The following is a 16,282-nucleotide window of genomic DNA, read 5'->3' on the forward strand; positions in this document are numbered from 1 at the left end:
GTACGAGCCACATCGGAAAGTGTCACTGATTCAAGGAAATATGGAGTGTATTTGTTTACAAAAATGGCCGTAATAAATACATAACCGCAAGGATTTGGAATTTCCAGAGAATGGTAGGGAATCCTATGGTTGTAGGTAAGAAAATAAATATCTTACCGATGGACAACGCAAACTTACTTCTACGTTCCTCCATTTCCTCTTCGAGTTTCTTTTCGTATTCTATGTTTTAAAAAAAAATAAAAATAACAATAGCATGTTAAGTATTTACGGAGCTTACTCACACTTACTTAAGACCAAAGATACCGCGATAGCTCCTAGTTACAAGTAGGCCACTAAGTCAGCCGAAGAAGTCAATTTATGTTTTCCGATGTTAAAACATGACTACTTGTTCAAATGTTCAAAATCCACTTTACGTCGCAAAAACGCAGTGGCGTACTACTTTTTTTTCAGTACGAGTGGTCGTTCATGTCAAAATAGAAGAGAGAGGTAAATTCAATGTTGCTTTCTTAGACATATTCTACACTCTTCCTCAATTTTCATCGATTATACCTATTCATCATCACAATTTTTAAAAAATTAGAAGGGATGACCAACAAAAAACCCATTTCATTCACAAAAGTGATTGAAATTTCCTCAGACAAATTAGAATATACATTTTGCAGCACTGAAATCATATATGAACCACAGTTTACCCATTAACGGATACAAAGGTCTCAATGGAACTCGTCACCGTCACCGTCACCGTCACCGTCACCATCACCGTCACGGTCACCGTCATAAACAAATACACGACGGCCAACTCCAAAGCACAGAGAGAAAACCAAGTGAGGTTAGTGACCGATTCTAGATGCTCCAGATTGAGGGACAAGCGCCAAGTTTCTCAAGCAATCATTGATCGAAGTAAAGCAAAGGTAAAGCAATACAGGATTTCGCTAGACATTTGATTAAAATTGTTGTAAGGACATCCAGTATACAGAAGTTCACCTCCATGTCAGTCCCCTCCTTCCCTCGACCACCCCTCTTCCTGCCCTAACAGTGGATTTTTGATTCCCTGTACGAGCCACATCAGAAATTGTCACCGATTCAAGGAAATATGGAGTGTATTTGTTTACAAAAATTGGCCCTAATAAATACATAACCGCAAGGATTTGGAATTTCCAGAGGATGGTAGGGAATCCTATGGTTGTAGGTAAGAAAATAAATATCTTACCAATGGACAACGCAAACTTACTTCTATGTTCCTCCATTTCCTCTTCGAGTTTCTTTTCGTATTCTACGTTTAGGAAAAAAAATTAAAATAACAATAGCATGTTAAGTATTTACGGAGCTTACTCACACTTACTTTAGACCAAAGATACCGCGATACCTCCTAGTTACAAAGAGGCCAATAAGTCACCCGAAGAAGTCAATGTATGTTTTCCGTTGTTAAAACATGACTACTTGTTTAAATGTTCAAAATCCACTTTATGTCGCAAAAACGGAGTGGCGTATTAGTTTTTTTTCATTACGATTGGTCGTTCATGTCAAAATAGAAGAGAGAGGTGTCTTCAATGTTGCTTTCTTAGACATATTCTACACTCTTCCTCAACTTTCATCGATTATACCTTTTCATCATCACAATTTTTAAAAAATTCGAAGGGACGACCAATAAAAAACCCATTTCATTCACAAAAGTGATTGAAATTTCCTCAGTCAAAATAGAATATGCATTTTGCAGCACTGAAATCATATATGAACCACAGTTTACCCATTAATGCATAAATAGGTCTCAATGGAACTCGTCACCGTCACCGTCACCGTCATAAACAAATACACGACTGCCAACTCCAAAGCACAGAGAGAAAACCAAGTGAGGTTAGTGACCAATTCTAGATGCTCCAGATTGAGGGGGAAGAGCCAAGTTTCTCAAGCAATCATTCATCGAAGTAAAGCAAAGGTAAAGCAATACAGGATTTCGCTAGACATTTGATTAAAATTGTTGTAAGGATATCCAGTATACAGACGTTCACCTCCATGTCAGTCCCCTCCTTCCCCTGACCACCCCTCCTCCCGCCCTAACAGTGGATTTTTGATTCCTTGTACGAGCCACATCGGAAAGTGTCACCGATTCAAGGAAATATGGAGTGTATTTGTTTACAAAAATGGCCCTAATAAATACATAACCGCAAGGATTTGGAATTTCCAGAGGATGGTCGGGAATCCTATGGTTGTAGGTAACAAAATAAATATCTTACAGATGGACAACGCAAACTTACTTCTATGTTTCTCCATTTCCTCTTCGCGTTTCTTTTCGTATTCTACGTTTTAAAAAAAAATAAAAATAACAATAGCATGTTAAGTATTTACGGAGCTTACTCACACTTACTTAAGACCAAAGATACCGCGATAGCTCCTAGTTACAAGTAGGCCAATAAGTCAGCCAAAAAAGTCAATTTATGTCTTCCGATGTTAAAACATGACTACTTGTTTAAATGTTCAAAATCCACTTTACGTCGCAAAAACGCAGTGGTGTACTAGTTTTTTTTCATTATGATTGGTCGTTCATGTCAAAATAGAAGAGAGAGGTGCCTTCAATGTTGCTTTGTTAGACATATTCTACACTCTTCCTCAATTTTCATCGATTATAGCTTTTCATCGTCACAATTTTTAAAAAATTAGAAGGGACGACCAACAAAAAACCCATTTCATCCCCAAAAGTGATTGAAATTTCCTCAGTCAAATTAGAATATGCATTTTGCAGCACTGAAATCATATATGAACCACAGTTTACCCATTAACGGATAAAAAGGTCTAAATGGAACTCGTCACCGTCACCGTCACTGTCATAAAGAACTACACGACGGCCAACTCCAAAGCACAGAGAGAAAACCAAGTGAGGTTAGTGAACGATTCTAGATGCTCCAGATTGAGGGGGAAGCGCCAAGTTTTTCAAGCAATCATTGATTGAAGTAAAGCAAAGGTAAAGCAATACAGAATTTCGCTAGACATTTGATTAAAATTGTTGTAAAGATATCCAGTATACAGAAGTTCACCTCCATGTCAGTCCCCTCCTTCCCCCGACCACCCCTCCTCCCGCCCTAACGGTGGATTTTTGATTCCTTGTACGAGCCACATCGGAAATTGTCACTGATTCAAGGAAATATGGAGTGTATTTGTTTACAAAAATGGCCCTAATAAATACATAGCCGCAAGGATTTGGAATTTCCAGATGGTCGGGAATCCTATAGTTGTAGGTAAGAAACTAAATATCTTACCGATGGACAACGCAAACTTACTTTTAAGTTCCTCCCGTCGCTCTTTGAGTTTTTCTAAGTATTTTACGTTTAGAAAAAAGATAAAAATAATAATAGCATGTTAACTATTTACGGAGTTCACTCACACTTACATCAGAACAAAGATACCGCGATAGCTCCTAGTTACAGAGAGGCCAATAAGTCAGCCGAAGAAGTCAATTTATGTTTTCCGCTGGTAAAACATGACCACTTGTTTAAAGGTGCAAAATCTACTTTACGTCCCAAAAATGCCGTGGCGTACTTGTTTTTTTTTCATTATGATTGGTCGTTCATATCAAAATAAAAGAGAGAGGTGCCTCGAATGTTGCTTTCTTAGACATATTCTAAACTCTTTTTCTATTTTCATCTATGAAACCTTTTTTATTACTACACTTCTTAAGAAATTAGAAGAGAGGACCAACAAAAAACCATTTTCATTCATCAAAGTAATTGCAATTTTCGCAGTCATATTAGAATATACATTTTGCAGCACTGAAATCATATATGAACCACAGTCTACCCATTAATGGATAAAAAGGTCTCAATGGAACTCATCACCGTCATAAACAACTACACGACTGCCAACTCCAAAGCACAGAGAGAAAACCAAGTGAGGTTAGTGACCGATTCTAGATGCTCCAGATTGAGGGGGAAGCGCCAAGTTTCTCAAGCAATCATTGATCGAAGTAAAGCAAAGGTAAAGCAATACAGAATTTCGCTAGACATTTGATTAAAATTGTTGTAAGGATATCCAGTATACAGAAGTTCACCTCCATGTCAGTCCCCTCCTTCCCCTGACCACCCCTCCTTCCACCCTAACAGTGGATTTTTGATTCCTTTTACGAGCCATATCGGAAATTGTCACTGATTCAAGGAAATATGGAGTGTATTTGTTTACAAAAATGACCGTAATAAATACATAACCGCAAGGATTTGGAATTTGCAGAGGATGGTCGGGAATCCTGTGGTTCTAGGTAAGAAACTAAATATCTTACCGATGGACAATGTAAACTTACTTCTCTGTTCCTCCATTTCCTCAAGGAGTTTCTTTGACCATTCTACGTTTAGAAAAATGATAAAAATAATAATAGCAAGTTAACTATTTACGGAGCTTACTCACACTTACTTTAGACCAAAGATACCGCGATTGCTCCTAGTTATAAAGAGGCCAATAAGTCAGCCGAAGAAGTCAATTTATGTTTTCCGATGGTAAAACATGACTACTTGTTTAAGTGTGCAAAATCCACTATACGTCGCAAAAACGCAGTGGCGTACTAGATTTTTTTCATTATGATTGGTCGTTCATATCAAAATAAAAGAGAGAGGTGCCTCGAATGTTGCTTTCTTAGACATATTCTACACTGTTCCTCAATATTCATCGATTATACCCTTTTTACCATGACACTTTTTAAGAAATTAGAAGAGAGGACCAACCAAACACCCATTTCATTCACAAAAGTGATTGAAATTTCCTCAGTCAAATTAGAATATACATTTTGCAGCACTGAAATCATATATGAACTACAGTCTACCCATTAACGGCTAAAAAAGGTCTCAATAGAACTCGTCACAGCCACCGACATAAACCACTTTACGACTGGTAACCCGAAAGTACAGGGAGAAAACCAAGTAAGCTCGGGGACAAATTCTGCATTCACCAGATTGAGAGGTAAGGGCGAGTTTTCTGAAGCAATTATCGATCGAAGTAAAGCAAAGGCAAAGCAATACAGGATTTCGTTAGCCATTTGATTAAAATTGTTGTAAGCATATCCAGTATGCAGAAGTTCACCTCCATGTCAGTCCCCTCCTTCCCTGACCACCCCTCCCCCCACCCTAACAGTGGTCTTTTTTTTTATTCCTTGTACGAGCCAAAACAGCAATTGTCACCGATTCAAGGAAATATGGAGTGTATTTGTTTACATAAATGGCCGTAATAAATAGATAACCGCAAGGAATTTGAATTTGCAGAGCATGGGAATCATATGGTTATAGGTAAGAAACTGAATATCATACCAAAGGGAAATCGTACCCTCCATGGCAATTTCGTTGTTTCCTTTTCGGGATGCTTTTCGACTTCTACATTTAGGAAAAAAGATAAAAAAATAATAGAAAGTTAACTATTTACGGAGTTAAATGACACTTACTTGAGACCAAAGATACTGGGATTACTCCTAGTTACAAACAGGCCACTAAATGAGCCGAAAAATTCAATTTGTGCTTTACATGGTAAAACATCACCACTTGTTAAAATGTGTGCAATCTATTCTACGTCGCCGCACCGCGGTGGCGTAATTTTCTTTTACATTACGATTGGTCGTTCATATCAAAATACAGGAGAGATGTGGCTCGAATGTTGCTTTATTGGACATGTTCTACACTCTTTCTCAATTTTCATTTATCAAACCATTTTTGTTGTCACACTTTTAAGAAATTAGAAGGGAGGACCAACAAAAAAACCCATTTCATTCAGAAATATGATTCCAATTTTCTCAGTGAAATTACAATATACATTTTGTAGCACTGAAATCACATATGAACTACAGTCTACCCATTAACGGCTAAAACGGTCTCATTGGAACTCGTCACAGTCACCGATATAAACCACTGTACGACGGGTAACTCGTAAGTACAGAGAGAAAACCAAGTGAGGTCGGGGACGAATTCTGCATGCACCAGATTGAGAGGTAAGCGCGAGTTTTCTGAAGCAATCATTGATCGAAGTAAAGCAAAAGCAAAGCAATACAGGATTTTGTTAGACATTTGATTAAAATTGTTGTACGGATATCCAGTATACAGAAGTTCACCTCCATGTCAGTCCCCTCCTTCCCCCGACCACCCCTCCCCCGCCCTAACAGTGGGTCTTTATTCCTTGTACGAGCCACATCGGAAATTGTCCCCGATTCAAGGAAATATGGAGTGTATTTGTTTACAAAATTGGCCGTAATAAATACATAATCGCAAGAAATTTGAATTTGCAGAGCATGGGAATGAGATGGTTGTAGGTAAGAAACTAAATATCTTACCACTGAGGAACGATAACCTTCTTTCAGAGTTCTTGTTTCCTTCTTCGGGATGCTTTTCGACTTCTAGGTTGAGAAAAAAGATAGAAAAATGATGGAATGTTAACTATTTATGGAGTTAACTGACGCTTACTTTAGACCAAAGATACCGGGATTACTACCTGTTACAAAGAGGCCATTAAGTGGGCCGAAGAATTCAATTTGTGTTTTACGATGGTAAAACATCACTACTTGTTTAAAAGTGCACAATCCATTCTACGTCGCAGCAACGCGGTGGTGTACTTTTGTTTTCAACTACGATTGGTCATTCATATCAAAACAGAGGAAAGAGGTGGCTCGAATGTTGCTTTTTTTAGACTTATTCTGAACTCTTTCTCTATTTTCATGTATCAAACCTTTTTTTTTAAGGAATTAGAATATAGGACCAACAAAAACCCATTTAATTGACAAACGTGATTGCAATTTTCTCAGTCAAATTAGAATATCCATTTTGCAGCTCTGAAATTATATATGAACCACAGTCTCCCATTAACAGCTAAAAAAGTCTCAATGGAACTCGTCAACGTTATCGTCATAAACCACTGTACGACTGGTAACTCGTAAGTACAGAGAGAAACTACCAAGTGAGGCAAACATGATCGCAATTATCTCAGTCAAATTAGAACGCAACGCCGCTCCCCTTTGAAGTGCCTCGACTTTCTCTTGGAGGTCTTTCACAGGTTAAGTTTAGAAAAAAGATAAAAAAAAAATAATGGTACGTTAACTACTTAACAAAGATACTGGGATTACTCCCAGTTACAAAGAGACCGGTGAGCCGAAGAATTTGAGGAGAGAGGGTTGACTTGAGCGTATTCAAACCGCATTCTGTCAAGGCCGGTTTTCAGTTACCACGGTGTCGGAGTTGTAATCATAATCGCAGAGTGAAACGATCAAGTGAAAATCAAGCGACGAAATCGGAAGAAAATACCGCTGCCGCTTACGAATCCGTCGCTTACAATACTGTGAAAACTGAATTGTCAGAGTCGTAAGCGAAAGACTGTACTGGAAAGACCTATGATCTGACAAAGTGATTGGTTGGTTTTTCCATTCCTGCTTGAGACTCCGATAATCTAATTTTCACTGGATCATATTCGAAGTCGTAAGAAAATTATACTGTCCTGACTCTTCCGACTCCGATTCTGTCGAGCTTATAACTCCGCCTACGACTCTAATTTTCAGTTTTCACTCAGTCGGGGGCGCTTTCTTGACTCTGACTACACCTCCGATTCTGTAGCCATTGAAAACCAGCCTTAAGCATTACAGGTAGTAACAGTTAAAAACAAAGAGTATCTCTTGCTCCCAGCTAAATGTAAGAAAAGAAAACTGTTTTAATCAATTTTCTTACCTATGAATGTGTCAGATTCCACAGTTCCTTTAGCATTAGACGGCTTGAAGTCCCTCGCTTTCGCAGCCAATGGCTCTAAATCAACTTCGTTTGGAGCTGATAGTATAAAAGCAGTCTTTTTGTGAGATGATGACATGATATTATTTTCTTCTGCAGCTGATGATATAACAGACCTCTCTCTTTCAGGTGATGGCGTGATATCACTATCGTCCTTCGCTGATGAGGTGATGTTACTTTCGTCCTCAGCTGATGGCATAATATCACTTTGGTCCTCAGCTGATGGCGTGATGTTACTTTCTCCAGAAGCTGTGTGGGTGATAATTCTTACTATTGCAGCTACTGGCATGACATCATTATTAACTGCAGCTGACGGTGTGAGACCAGTTTCTCTTTTAAGTAACGACGCGACATCACTTTCTTGTTCGGCTAATTGCGGGCCATCAGGTTTTTTCGATTTTACTGGCGTGGCATCCCTTTTGCACTTAGCTGATTGCAGGACAGTATTTTCTTTTGAATTAGCATGCATAGCATCACTTTTGCCCTCAGCTAATGGCGGGACAGTATTTTCTTTCGAGTTTGTGGGTGTCGCTTCACTATCCCTCTCAGCTGATTGCGGGATATCAACTCCTTCTAGTTTTGTTGGTGTAGCAACACTTTCTATCTTAGCTAATTGCAGGGAAACATTTTTTTTCGAATTTGCATGCTTAGCATCACTTGTGCTCTCAGCTATTGGCACGGCAGTATTCCCTCCACTATCACATCCAGTTGATGGCGTGAAGTCACTTCCTCTTTCAGCTGATGGTGTGACATTTCTTTCTGTAGCAACTAATGGCGTGATGTCTCTTTCTTTGGTTACTGTTTGGGTGGCACCACTTTCGTTTTCAGGTGATGGCGATCTACCACTTTGATTAGCAGCTAATGAAATGACAGTATTCTCTTCCTCAGTTGACGGTGTGATTATATCGCTTTCTTTACCAGCCGATGTCACAACAGTACTATCCTCCGCAAATCTCGTCTTGAATTCTAAGAAAAAAAAAATAGAAATATAAAAGTTTCTCAATTTAACATGAAAATACAACTTACAATGCTGCCATAATCATACGGTTGTTCAAAGAAGATTGTCAACTTTATTAATTGCCAATGCTACATTATGTTACTGAAGGATTCAACTAAATAACAAACAACTATTTCCACCACTAAAAGTTACAATCATCGAGACTAAATGTGAAATAGAGTTACATATGTATTATCACCTACTCACTTACTCTTAGTCCCTAATGAAAACTTAGATTATATATAATCTAAGTATATATTATATCTAATCTAAGGTGGCTGGAAACAGATTTCATACGCTCTAATTGGCTAACCTCTACTGGATAGATAATGTCTACTTTTAGTAAGAAAAATTTTCAATATGTTCTCACCTATGGTTCTTAGTTTGAAACGAGTTCCTCAAGTTGAGGGAATATAGAACTTTTGCTGTTATCTCAAATAGACTCAGAAAAGGGAGACTCAGAAAATGTCATTAGTTATATAACGATACTCTTCTTGATAGAGAACTCACCAATAACAGGTAGATTTGTAACTTCCTGAAGAGTAAAAGATGAGGGAGTGTCATCTGTGTTGGTGTCCGCCGGATAATTTTTTTCATGCTGAGTAGCATTTCCAACGTCGACTACGCCTGTTTCAATATCTGAGGTCATTCAAGTATAGAGATACAAACAAAATTAAGAAATTAGACCTGTGATCAGGATAATTCGTTCCTGTATAACTAACATGGGCTATTTTATTCCCCCTTCTAGGTTAGTTGCAAAAAAAAAAAATAATAATAATAATAACACAAATAAAAATAAACGCACGCACATTCTGAAAGAGAAATAGAGGACAGTCTGAATTCATGAACTACAAAACTCCTACCCTTAAATTATTTAAGTAAATGTTCTGCATCGGCGAAGCGACGATTTTGACATACCAATGAGACCACTGAGAGCAAAATGTTAAATGGTTCTGTGTGCAAATGACAGAGCTTGAATAAATGAAAATCAACTTTCAAAACAACGACAACTCAATATTCATTCAATATTGAATTAAAACTTCCGTTCAAAGTTCGTGTTGGAAAATGTAAATGTTGGAGAGGGAGGGTGATGAAAGTCACTTACACATGACACTGGTCAAATGCCATTAACGCACTTGCGTCTGCGAGTGAGATTCCACTTTAAAATTTGTTGGCGCAAATGAAGTTGGACAAAAGTTTTGAAAATTTATGGAAGCGTATTGTTCACCTCAGGAAAAATATTTTAGTAAAATTTGCTTACAATCAATATCTTCATAGGAAGATGTTGAAGTATGGCGTTCGGAATCAGAGCCTTCTGGGTCAGATGATGAACTAGTCGATGATTCAACGTCAGCCGAATAACCACTGTCTTTGATGCGACCAGTCTCCAGGCGATGAGTCTCTCTTTCTTCAGCATCGAGATCTGTTTAGAAATAAAGATAAATAGAGGTAGTCATTAAAGAAAGAGGTCAAAAAAAGGAAAATTTACCTTATGACACCATTCTGCGTCTTTTAATTATTTAACTACCTGAAGTTAGGTTGAAATGATGACTCTGATTTATCAGTCTTCACTATTTCCTAATATGCAAACATTTCCATGTCCTGAGTAAGAAATAGATTCCATATTTCCGTACGTCTCTTCAGCAAAAAATCAAAGATGTAGCAAGGTCAAACAAGTGGCTCACGAGGCACAGCCGAATGCATAGCTGATGTTATTAATTACCAGACAAATTTGTTGAGACACTTGCCACCTTCTTTCCCATTTTCAATGTTAGTCTCCCAGAGACTGTGTACAAACTATCAATCGACAACTTTGGAAAGGAGAGGGTTAAGAGAACAATGCAAGTGGTGTACCAAAGAGGTTTTTCAACAAATAATAATAAGGACCTTAAGCAGGACGGCAACGCTAAGGAAGACGTCAATTCAGAAACAAATTTCCATTTTCAGTTAGAGTTTCGAAAATGACTGAATGTGTTTAGCGTTTCTTACAGCGCCACACGCTTCAGCATTAAGTATAAAAGCAGCGTTGAGTTCCTAGTGGATATTAAAAGTCGCGGCTTCCGTTCGCAGACGACACAAGTTTTGCAGGTTTCACGTTGTTGTTTTGCAGAGGACAGCTAAGAAATGTACAAAGTTTTCAATGTACGTGCTCAGCTATTTTTCTGCCTATTAACTCTTTTGTTTTGCCACGTCCACGTTGCTGTCGCATTCGTGGTTTGCTTAAGGTCCCTCATGTCTTAGACTAGGTTTACACTAGAGGAGAGTTTTCCGGATTCCTAAATGTTTCCGGACTCATCAATTTTAGAGTATTCGGATTCGCAGGCGTTTACACTGAAAGGATATTCGGATTCCTGACCGTTTACACACAACGACAACTCCGGGAACATTCGAAATGGAATGGTTACCAAGCCCAGTGTTGTTTCGTCATTCCATCGACAAAGTGAAATTGCTTCCCCCAAAAAAGGCTAGAGTAGATCCAGATGCCACTGAGGCAAATTTGAGCTGGACAGATGCCAAGCCATCTACATCGTCGGCGATTAAGTGTGGCTGACGTTAAACTTCCTTGCAATAATAATTTGCGTTTCCTCTGAAATACTGCGGTACACATGATAAAATTTATCGCCTGAACCTGCAACGAGATTAGGCAACCGGAGACCGCCAGCAATGTTAGCAGCATATCCTCCATTTTGGTAGGTAATTGGTGAAATCCTTCATACATGCATCAGTACAGAAGAACATATGGGAATACATGGTTATTTGCATTCATTAACAGACATTAAGGATTGCACAAAGAACCTACCTCCATTTTGGTTTCACCGCATACTCAAAAGATTGCAGGCGGAAATAATATCCGGATTCAAGAAAAAAAGCGGTTACACCACAAAACTTTCCGGATTCAAATGTTATCGGATTCAAAGTTCCCACTTTAAATTTCGGATTCAAAATCTCCAGAGACACGACCAAACCGGGGAGTTTTTATTTCGGATTCGTCCACTTTCGTGTAAACGGCAATATCAATCCGGTACTAAAACGTTTCGGATTCATAACGAATCCAGAACAATTTCCTCTAGTGTAAACCTAGTCTTATAAGAGTGTAGTCAAAAAACCACTTAAGGCTGAGGGTAGAGATATTTATATAATCATACAACGAGCAAATTGATTAAACAAAGTGAAGTAAATGTTTGTGCAGGAGTCAATCTACAATTATAAAATAACGCACTATTTCTACTTACTAAGCCTGGTTTGGCCTTCTCCAGCGGCGTTTAGAAGTTCTAACCAATCCACTGTCTGGTTACATTCTTTACCACACTTGATCTCTTCATAGAATCTTCCCAGAAGAAAATAAATTTACATCAAATATGGTGGGACTTGATTTGGAGTTCTTCTAATGTAGAGGAGCCGCATAAGATTACACAAGAAGTCTAATTGCTTAATCTAATTCTTCTGTAAATGTAAACCTTAACCTACTATCATAGTCGGAGTGAGCTCAGTGTTCACGGTGTACCATGCAAAAGCGCAATAGGAAAATGGGTTCCAAATTTGGGAATGTTGACTGTTATTCTCTCTGCAACACTGACAAAGAAGTAAAGCATGACCAATTCTTTGTAGAAGTGATAACACGGACCGTAGTCATGTGATCATACGCAGACAATGTCATGCAACGCAATACAGTGCAGAAAAGAGCAAGAAAGTAGGGTGGAGCAAATGCGCTAGATTTTGCGATGCAGTGAGGTTGGAATATTCTCCTGAAGTTCCAAAGATGCAGAACAATTCAAAAATATCAATTTATATCAATCTAGATCAATTCATATCAGTTCTACAGATCATAACCTCTACCCCATATTATCAAAATTCTCTTTTTTCAAAAACTGGCTACTATCGTGGCTATTGCAAAAACATTTTACCTACAGGTTGCTTCTTCGAGGTAATCTACAATGTCATGGTTACCATGGTCCCTCGCAACAGACTCAGGCAGTTTTGCACGATCCTTGTAAGCATGAAAGACAGCACTTCCGTTCGAGGAGTCTAAGATAATTTTAATAGGCTCAAGAGCATCATATTTAGCAGCTGCAAACACGAGGGTAGCTAATATATGGAATGCTTGAGAGGACCCTGCAAAAAAGTAAGGAATTGTAACAGTTATAACTGCCTAGTTTAAATTTCGTTTATCGTAACTGAACAAAACAAAGATTGGTGAGAGATTACTTGGCTGAGGGTATCCATTTTGCTAAAGCTTGTTTAAGTCATAAAACGTCCATCACCCGGAGCCTCTATATTAGGACTTTTCTGTAGGTCTAGGTAAAAAGCAATTTCTATGTGTTTCTTCCACCTGATTTTCAAAGGTTTTGATTTCGACCTTGAGCGGGATATTACGGGGGCCTGTAAATAACACTCTAACTGAAAGTAAAGCTTTTGACAGATCCAAAGTTACTGCTGCATATCCAAAGTTCTACAAATGTAACAACGGGTCCGAAGTTATGACTATGGATCCTAAGTTTTAACTTAAGATTCGCAGTTCAAACTTTCCTTGCACTTGAAAAGACCATGAATGTCAATAGAACAACACACCTGCTGTGGTGACGATATAGGGCGGCTGTAAATTGGGCTGCTTTTCACTTTCACGTGTTTTTTTACCTTGCTCTTCAGCCATTTGCATATAAAATTTCTGTAGCAACTTAGGATCAGTCACCAGTCTTTTCAAGTAAGTTTTGTCAGCGTCTACATATTCAAAAAGAATATTTCCAAGAAATATCCCATCTCTGGACTGCACTTTAACTGTAACGATGCCAGGTTCGTCTGAAGCTTAAGCGCATAGAAAACCGAAAAAAAAAAATCACAAAAGAATAGGAAATTCTATCTAGGCATACTTTACTTCAGGAAACACATTATCCACCCATTGCTTACTTGCCATTCGTAACTAAAGAACGTAAGGATAGGCCCGGTTCTTATGGTTTTTGCTTGTTTTCTCTGTTCCATTTTTCAGACTTCTCATTCAGAACTCAAGTGCATGTACTGCAAGTTAGAGGCGCTCATTACTTACGACTTATTATCTTATCAATGGATATTCACAGAACTTCCTTAAATCGAGGCCTCGCTAATCGAACTGAGCGATTGCAAGGCTAGTACAGCCTTTCCAAGAGATTTTCCTAACCCAATGGTCAAAGTAAATTAATACTTTATCATATGGTCTGTGATCAAAAACGATCAGCAGATGGACACGATTCTAGGCTGTGTACAGCACCCCCTACTCTTCAAAATAGGTATAAATAATCGCACCCCTGCCGATTTTCTTTTGGAGGGTAGGGGACGGCTGTACACGGGCTACATAAATTCAAAACTTGACGAAAAAGCGTGAGCTTAGAAGAATTTGCATTACGTCACAGAACTATTTTTATTTCCCTAAGATATGTTAAAGTTGAAAAGTAATTGGACGTGTTTAGAAACCGCCCTAAACACTTTCCAAGAATGTCACAGTCAAGGGTCGGTCAAACTTAAGCAGACAGGTAGAAAGCTAAATAGGTGATACATTAGTCTTGTGGTGACAAAAATAGTGACGGTGACCAAAGAAGCATCGAGTGCAGCAGAAAATGGCGCACGAGTGAACAGATGCATTGAAATCTCTCACAGGCCTCATCAATAAATAAATAAATACGTAAATTGAAGCTCTCCCTTAGGGGCTTTTCAGCCACAATGTAAACTAATTAAGTGCTTAAAAATCCCCACTGGCAGGAGGCCGACCAGTGGGCTATTTACAGAGCACAGCCGAGGAGTTGAACTAGGGGCAACGGAGAACAAATCCAGTGAGTGGCAGGGTGGAGGACTTGAACCCAGGACACCGGATTACAAGTCCAACACCCTGACCACTCGGCCACGCCGCCTTCATTAATAAATCATCAATAAATCAATAAATCCATCAATAAATCTAAGTGCTTTAATTCGTATTTATTGTTGGAAGTACGATAATGATAACATAACTCACGAGGAACGATCCCTATCAGTGTCGTTCTATGCTTGGTTACTTGGACGGGAACACTTTCAAAGAAGGCGACAGCGGAATCCATATTAGGAGGTAAGGATTCACTCATAATCAAGACAAAAACCATGCCGCCCTGAAAATAAATCATTGACAATACTCGTGTAGCTCTAACTAGAGTATCGTAAAAGACAGGGCTCGTCTTTACATTTTCAAAGGCGAATTGAAAACGGAAAATATTAAATCTAGGGATAACGCACTTACCTGAAGTGGACTTGAATCTGGGACGATCATATCAACAACTGTAAGTATGCAACAAAACGCAATGTTATTCAATGATTAAACCTGGTAAGTGCAACGTTTTTACGATTTACTTACTTGATTTTATCTCTCTCATTTCCGGTCTGACCTGAAGATAAAATAAAGACAAGTCACGCCCAGAGAATAGTAGGAAAATTACAGCTGCGGCCAGCGGCGGTATAGTCATAATGTTTCCAGAAACTGACGGTTTTAAAATATACACATAACTTATTGTAGGGAGCGTCTGTTTTAGTCAAGTCAGAACCAAAATTGATTTGAGATACAAACCGGTGGACATGCACCACTAGGAACTGACGGGATATCTTCCTGGCTTCTTTCTGTAAAACGATATATTTAAACTAGACTTTACAAATAGGGTCAAAAATCGTAACGTAAGTGTCAAACTTATTTCATCGGTGGCACTTATACTTCAAAGGTCTCTCGTTAATGGCTCGATCCTGTCTTTTGGGGTGAAAAAATCCGAAAAAGAAAGGAAAAAAAGAGGCCCATGAACTACTGAACTTTATACATAGTAATAGTTTAAGCTCTCCATTATTTAGGTTAGTTAGCTCTGAGGCCTTGATCGTGTACGTTGAAACCGTCCTCTTGGCAAATGAGCAGAAACCTATATTTGTTCGTTTCATACGTCTTTGTGTAGCTGCCAATCTCCAGTTCTTCTTTTACCCATAAACTGATTCATGGAGACAAGAGGGGGCGATGAGAATTTCGGTTTCGCGGGTTCGGCTACTTTTTAGATCGGTTTTTCTGTTTAGGTGCCAAAAATCTTCGATTTTTCGATTTTTGTGATCATTGCGTTAGGCGGACTTTCCGTTTTTAGCACTTGGTTTTCGGTTTTCCTCAAAAATACTACTGGCTTTTCAGATTTGATTTCCAATCTGGTTTTCGGATTTTCTTATAACAAATATATATGAAATACATATATATGAACTGCGGTTATGAAACGTATATGTGTACGATCCTTCGCAGTAAAGCACTATTTAAGCAATAGTGAAAATCAGACCTGAAAAAAATTCAGGCATGTACAGGATTCGAACCACTGACCTCTGCGATAGTAGTGCAGCGCTCTACCAATTGAGCTAACAAGCCAACTGGGAGCAGGCCATCAAATTAATTCGACATAAACCCGTAGATGATAAATCGAACAACAAATATATATGAAATAGCCAGTTGGCTTGTTAGCTCAATTGGTAGAGCGCTGCACTAGTATCGCAGAGGTCAGTGGTTCGAATCCCGTACAGGCCTGAATTTTTCTTTTCA

At 38.6% G+C, this 16,282-nt stretch overlaps 1 protein-coding gene across 8 annotated transcripts in view; it reads right to left on the reverse strand.

The window, feature by feature from the left end:
• LOC111344456 (uncharacterized) overlaps nucleotides 1–16,282 on the reverse strand; it is a 64,360-nt gene that overhangs the window by 36,035 nt on the left and 12,043 nt on the right. For all 8 annotated transcript variants that reach the window (XM_088761981.1, XM_088761980.1, XM_088761977.1 and 5 more), the window contains exons 12-28: nucleotides 15,293–15,342; nucleotides 15,083–15,113; nucleotides 14,969–15,006; nucleotides 14,711–14,840; nucleotides 13,300–13,533; nucleotides 12,636–12,843; nucleotides 11,964–12,058; nucleotides 9,992–10,153; nucleotides 9,241–9,369; nucleotides 7,677–8,699; nucleotides 6,296–6,358; nucleotides 5,286–5,348; nucleotides 4,289–4,330; nucleotides 3,276–3,308; nucleotides 2,256–2,297; nucleotides 1,232–1,273; nucleotides 178–219 (exon numbers count right to left, since the gene is read on the reverse strand). In XM_088761981.1, coding sequence (XP_088618107.1) covers nucleotides 178–219; nucleotides 1,232–1,273; nucleotides 2,256–2,297; nucleotides 3,276–3,308; nucleotides 4,289–4,330; nucleotides 5,286–5,348; nucleotides 6,296–6,358; nucleotides 7,677–8,699; nucleotides 9,241–9,369; nucleotides 9,992–10,153; nucleotides 11,964–12,058; nucleotides 12,636–12,843; nucleotides 13,300–13,533; nucleotides 14,711–14,840; nucleotides 14,969–15,006; nucleotides 15,083–15,113; nucleotides 15,293–15,342 — 2,427 coding nt within the window. The remainder of the gene's footprint in view (nucleotides 1–177; nucleotides 220–1,231; nucleotides 1,274–2,255; nucleotides 2,298–3,275; nucleotides 3,309–4,288; nucleotides 4,331–5,285; nucleotides 5,349–6,295; nucleotides 6,359–7,676; nucleotides 8,700–9,240; nucleotides 9,370–9,991; nucleotides 10,154–11,963; nucleotides 12,059–12,635; nucleotides 12,844–13,299; nucleotides 13,534–14,710; nucleotides 14,841–14,968; nucleotides 15,007–15,082; nucleotides 15,114–15,292; nucleotides 15,343–16,282) is intronic.

Source organism: Stylophora pistillata, chromosome 5, assembly GCF_964205215.1.
Source record: "Stylophora pistillata chromosome 5, jaStyPist1.2, whole genome shotgun sequence".
Taxonomy (NCBI): Eukaryota; Metazoa; Cnidaria; class Anthozoa; order Scleractinia; family Pocilloporidae; genus Stylophora; species Stylophora pistillata.